The 6,000-nt window shown below is 35.5% G+C and overlaps 2 protein-coding genes across 2 annotated transcripts; one reads left to right on the plus strand and one right to left on the minus strand.

Annotated features, from left to right (window-relative positions):
• The first annotated feature begins 584 nt into the window (after positions 1-584).
• LOC145569366 (putative invertase inhibitor) lies at positions 585-1,336 on the plus strand. The gene has a single exon (XM_081628709.1). The coding sequence runs from the start codon at positions 602-604 to the stop codon at positions 1,187-1,189; it is 588 nt and encodes a 195-aa protein (XP_081484835.1). The 5' UTR covers positions 585-601; the 3' UTR covers positions 1,190-1,336.
• A 107-nt stretch (positions 1,337-1,443) lies between these two features.
• LOC145569367 (vesicle transport protein GOT1-like) lies at positions 1,444-5,168 on the minus strand. The gene is made up of 7 exons (XM_081628710.1): positions 5,064-5,168; positions 4,791-4,845; positions 3,554-3,645; positions 3,362-3,442; positions 3,122-3,219; positions 2,959-3,040; positions 1,444-1,804 (listed from the first exon to the last, which is right to left on the minus strand). Exons 2-7 carry the CDS (start codon positions 4,819-4,821, stop codon positions 1,766-1,768), a joined length of 423 nt encoding a protein of 140 aa, XP_081484836.1. The 5' UTR covers positions 4,822-4,845; positions 5,064-5,168; the 3' UTR covers positions 1,444-1,765.
• Between the last annotated feature and the right edge of the window lie 832 nt (positions 5,169-6,000).

The following is a 6,000-nucleotide window of genomic DNA, read 5'->3' on the forward strand; positions in this document are numbered from 1 at the left end:
TAATATACTTTGTATGTTGGTTTTCGGGAGCAATTCTACCATTTGCACCATTTTATGACCGTTACCCTCCCAGAATTTCTACATCAGTTGTAAGCCTTGATCATTCTTCATTTGCTTCTGATTTATTTTGACTAATGACAACTTAAGTTGCATGTCTCTTTCCTCAAAAAACTAAAAACAAAGAACAAAGTTGCATGTCTCTATGGACTCTCTACCTGTCAAGCCTTTCCTGTCTCTACCATAACCTCTCCTTCCTACAAAAAGCACGGACGACTTTAATATGCATGCTAAAAAATTAGATCAATGCCAGGGTTTAATGCGAACAGGACTTTGATTAACCACAAAATTAATGAAGTTTACTTTTCTAATACGAAGTATCATGTAGCTATGAACTACCAGATTTCCGAATGTCTCTAAATCCTGATTTTTTTACTTACTACTAAACTACTTAGGCCACCTAAGCAGCACGATTCATGACTGCAAATTCTTTTAACTTCACTAGACAAATTTCATGTCATAATTAGCCAGGGAGTAGTTTTCATAGGACAGGAATATACATGGACACATATCTTCGTTTGAAAATTAACAAAGCAACAGAAATATGAGATCATCCTCTATCTTCCTCTACTCTCTTGTCTTCATATTTTCTCTATTAGTTCCCCTTCAATGTGTCACCCCTACAGAAAATATATCAGCAGATATAATCAACAAAACATGCGAAACATGTGCCCAAAAAACTTCATCCAACTACAGCTATGACTTCTGTTATTCATCACTTGCTGCAGTTCCTGTTAGCCATTCCACTGACCTCGCAGGGCTTGGGCTGATTGCTCTGGAGCTAGCCCTAGAAAATGCCACCAACACATTTTGGATCATAAGTGGCATGTTAACCAAAAATGAGTCTGATCTTCGTTGCAGCAGTTGTCTGGAGTCCTGCATGGAGCTATATCTAGAAATGAACATAAAATTGGAAGAGAGCATCGGCGAATATGTGTCTGGAAAGAAGCATGATGCTATATATTTATGGGTAAGTGAAATAATGCAAGCAACTAACACATGTGAAGCAAGCTTCAAGGAGGAAAGAAATGAATCTCCTCTTACAAGGGAGAACAACACCCTTAGTCAGTTGTGTGGCATAATTCTGTGTATTATCGACCTAATTAGCTCAGATCTAAACTCATGGTCTTAATCTAGCTTCAATAAGGAACATAAATAGTCTCTATTAGCTAAGTGTTTTTCCTACTTAAGGAATTGTGTTCTGTTGTAAATGATCGCTAATATTGCCTCGTAAATTAGTAGCATCTCTGATCTTCGTCGATTTAAGTTAGTGATACCATAAACTAACATATAAAATATATTAATACCAATAAGAATTTCAATTTGAAACTCAACAAAAATATTCCTCGCTGACCAAGTCACTTATAGTACACGAGGGCAGGACAATTGATATGAAAACATAATTTTCACTGTTGTGCAATTACAAAAGTTGAACATTATTCTACAACAAAACATATACAAGTATCTTTTATATAGAGTAAAGTAGTAAACCACAAATTGTGCTTTTGTTAGTTTGATCTGTACAAAGAAATATTGGAAACTCCTAAGAAAGTGGGCAAAAACTTGAACAAGTGAGCCAAACAAAGGATGACACACTTACTACTGAAAGAATCTAAAAAATTACACCTTTGAACAGCCCCTTTCCCCAAAACACTTACAAAGAACATGCTAATTCAGCTTCTTCACTTTTTCCTAATCATCTTTAGCTTTATACTGGTACCCGTTTCCCGCGGAATCTGTCTATCAACTGCCAATCACAGAAATAAGCAACATAAGGTCAAAAGGTATGCATGCGAGATAAATTAATTAACCACAAGCCATATAGAAAATATATAAGTAAAGGATTCCTAATTCTCAACCAGAAAGCAATATAAAAAAAATAACATAAATAAATTAGATGAACAGATCTAGTAGACATTCATTTTCGTATGTGTTTTCAATGACATTATAAATTGAGACTCTGCTCACATGATCACCCAACCCAACAGTCTGGTGATTGGTTCAAGCTGTTAATAAACTTTTTCCCTTTTCTTTCCTTTCTATTAAAACTGACGAGTCTAGTATCTAGTTCAGAAACTGAGGAGGTCTGCATGGTAAATTCACAGCAGTCAAGGCTGCATCATTGACCTAATAAGCGACAAATTAACACACAAGCCTGTTCATGCTTTCCAAGTCCTACATAGAGACACTCTTTGAAGAGAAGCAATCATTTAAGTCCTCAAATAGACAGACCATCTGTAGGCATGTAAAACCTCACAAAGGGTGATCAGACACCCAAACCATTGTACCCAATCAGATTGTGTATAGGAAAAAGATCATGTTAAGCTCACAGCAAGACTTGGTCTTTCAACTTTTCAAGAGGTAACAAAGAGCTGGAAATTTGGATACAATTTGACAATGGAACATGACTTTTTAAATTTTATTTAATCTTAATTTTTTCTCAGTCACATGCAATGCAGTGAATACACATTAAACAGTGACTAAAAACAACTAATCCATTATAAAGCCTCTGTAAACCAAATTTATATAATTCAGGGTTCAATCAATTTCTTAATCTCCTCTCTCTCTTTCATCAAACCCTGTGTTTGGTCTTGTGATTTGATAAACTTTAGCACAGTTAACCTATTAAGTATTGACTTTGTTTATAAAAGTTATGTAGACCTTAAACATATGAAACCATCAAATCTAGCACTGGCTGCATCCAGAGTGTGATAGTGAAAAAACTGAAAACAATGGCTGCACAATATTTAGCAGCAATAAAGCAGACCAACACTCTGTCTTAGTTATTAGATGCAGAGAAATTTCATAGAAAGATATATGATGAGTATGACAGGTCTACAATGAGTCATTTTATTGCCAAAGCTTGGAACTACCATGCTCAGATATAGTCAGATGATTTACCGCTCTAAAAAGTGGATGTTGCAAAACCCAACCAAGAACAGGTATCCTCTGTATAAAAACTGCCAGAGTAGGCCAGAAGCCACTGCAAAGATAATCAACCAATCAGCTGTCATTCAAACACTAGAAAGCTATAAAATTGCAGAAATTTATAGCCTCTACAGACCTGAAAAGTACAATGAATCCATATAATTCCAAAATCATGCCAATAATAGGCCAGCCAATAATAACCAAGAAGAAGCCAACACCAAATGATATCGTCCCCTGAGTAACCATGAATAATCATTGAATACACAGTCAGACAGAGGAAACTCAGAAGGGGGGGGGGGGGGGGTTGGGGAAGGAGGAAGGAATAGAGAGGGGAAAAAAGAAGAGAGGAGGTGGGGGGGGGTATTGCCATCAGAACCTTAAAATTTTGAGGTTTCATGAAAAAACCAAGAGCGGATTTTGGCCCAATGGTCAATGTCACACCAGCCAGGAAGAGGATCTGAAATAACATGTTTCAATTACAGCACATCAGTAAGCATCAAAAGGAAGTTGACATGGTGATAAGACCATATATCAAAATGAGATCACGAGAATGAGATAAGAAACTTACGTTACCCATGGCAAGCAACCCCTTGTCAAACAAGAAAATGACCCCCAATAATGTAAAGAACATGCCAAATCCAGTCAATCCCAGTCCAATCTCTGTCAAATTTCACGTTCCAAGAAATCACAATAATTATCTTCTTCAACATTTCTCATCAATCCAAAAGAAGTTCATATTCGATATAGAGCAAGGAGAAAGATATTCTCTCAGAAAAAGGCAGCAATCAAAACCTAGGGTTGTGTTCTAAAGGCCTTTAACCAATGAGGACAAGAAAGTTCCACCTATGTAGTACATATGCGGCCACCTAAATAAACCCACATCTGACTTGCAGACGTATTAAGTATGACTCTCACGCTTCAAAGTAGAATGATAAGCAGACCAGACCTTGGGGGTGCTACCCTGACCCCCTAAGTTACAAACTAGTACATGAAATTGTGTCCCCAACTATGGATACATAGCACCAAGCAGTAAAAAGCTCTGTTCTACGATATCCCTCCCCATGGAATTGTCACTCTAAGGTCTTAATTGAAAACACATTATTTGTAAATTTTCACTTGGATAGGACTGTTGTCCCCAATTTGGATTTTGAACACAAACCTATAGTCTTCCAATTAGGTGATTAGATCCTAATCAGGAAAGATATCAAAAGGTTTGACACAAAGATCCACAGTCCTCTCCAAAACTAAATTCTTGTCCCAAGTTGAAATTTCATAGCATCAGCAAGCAGTTAATAAAGAGTTGCAAACAACAATCCCTCCCTCCTAATTTAGTCCCAAATTCACATTTATGATTAGAAACTATAGCTACTATCCAAAAACTCAATCCCAATTTACCACCATGATCCACCAAGTTATCGCCCTTATCGAGCATCCGAAATCACACAAGCATGATTTAAAATCAATTCAAACAACAGCAATTAGAGTGATAGTCAAACCCAATTCACTGCCACAATTCACCGCATTATTGAATTCAAAATCTTAGCAGCATACCAAATCATATAAGCATGATTTAAAAACAATAGCAACAATCGACTCAACTAACAGCAATTAGAGTTGTACTCAAACCCAATTTACCACCAATCCACCTTGTTATCTAATTCACAATCTCAGCAGCATCCCAATTTGCATAAGCATGATTTAAAGACAATAGCTAAACTAACTCATTTAACATCAATTAAAAATTCTTAAAAAGTGTATTAATCTAAATAACAATTTATTTCCAAAGAAAGAAAGTATCCGCTTACTTTTTCTATCATCCATCTCAAATGACGCCATCTTTGCCGATTCCAAATGTCAAATCTGCGAAATCCAGGAACAATTTTACACGAAATCAAGAGGAAAAACCATAAAATTAATAGCAGAAAATGATCAAATGAAGAAATAATTAGGGTTTCAAAAAACTCAAAGATCGAACTTACAACTAACTACAAATTGAGAATTAGTTGTATGAGAAATCAAAAGGTTGAAGTTAAGCTGAATTGCAGAAAACAAAGGAAAGCTTAAGCTATTGCGAATACCTGTTAATGGAGGAGGGAGAACGAAGCAAACGTAGTTGATGTGTTACGAAATATTAAGGAAGAAGAAAAGGAGAGATGAAGGTGGTGATGAAATGAAGTGGAAATTGGACAAGGCGTTATTTCAAAGGCAAAAGCTTATAGTTGCCACGCCATTTGGCCAATGAGATGAGACACAACACCGAATTATGCAAGTAAAATTTTTACATCACTTTTTTTTGCATCAAAATCAAAATTTGGTTGGTGTTAATGATCGTAAATGTAATTAGAATGAAATTATTAAACGTGTTACCATGGAGTATGGACTATGGAGTATTTATACTATTAATTGATTGTATTTTTGAGAATTATTACATTTGGAAAATCGAATTGAATGACTCGTCACTTAAATATGACTCTATAATTTTCTCCAAAGTGAACTCAATCTAACACTCAATTTGTAACCTTATCCAATCAAGCCTTCACCTAATATCAATCAATACATTGTTAAATCTATTGATGTTTAATAATTAACATAGTTTTCACCAAAAGATTATACATCCAGGGGTGATTTGCATCACGAACCAATATATATTCTATTTCATCTTATATGCACATTCTTTTTAACATATTTTTATGTACAACTAAGATTATATCACCTAGGATATGGTGCAATGTCATATTTGTTGAGGGGTGGTGCATAGTAGCATTTCTCGGGTTAAGGTTTTAGGCATAGTATATAACTCTAGGAGGGATTTCTCCGCCCCCTCATCCTTGAATAAATCTTTTATATTAAAAAAAAAAAGGACAATTACCCCCCTAAAAAAAAAAAAAATCATTTGTGACTCTCAAAGGACAATGATCAATTGCAAGATGTTGTAACTTGTAAGGACTAAGGAGTGATTTCCCCCTATATTAAAAAAGGAAGCCCTAATTAATATCTTGGATAAACAAAAAGTGT

This window comes from Chenopodium album, chromosome 11 (genome assembly GCF_948465745.1).
Source record: "Chenopodium album chromosome 11, dcCheAlbu1.1, whole genome shotgun sequence".
Lineage (NCBI taxonomy): Eukaryota > Viridiplantae > Streptophyta > Magnoliopsida > Caryophyllales > Amaranthaceae > Chenopodium > Chenopodium album.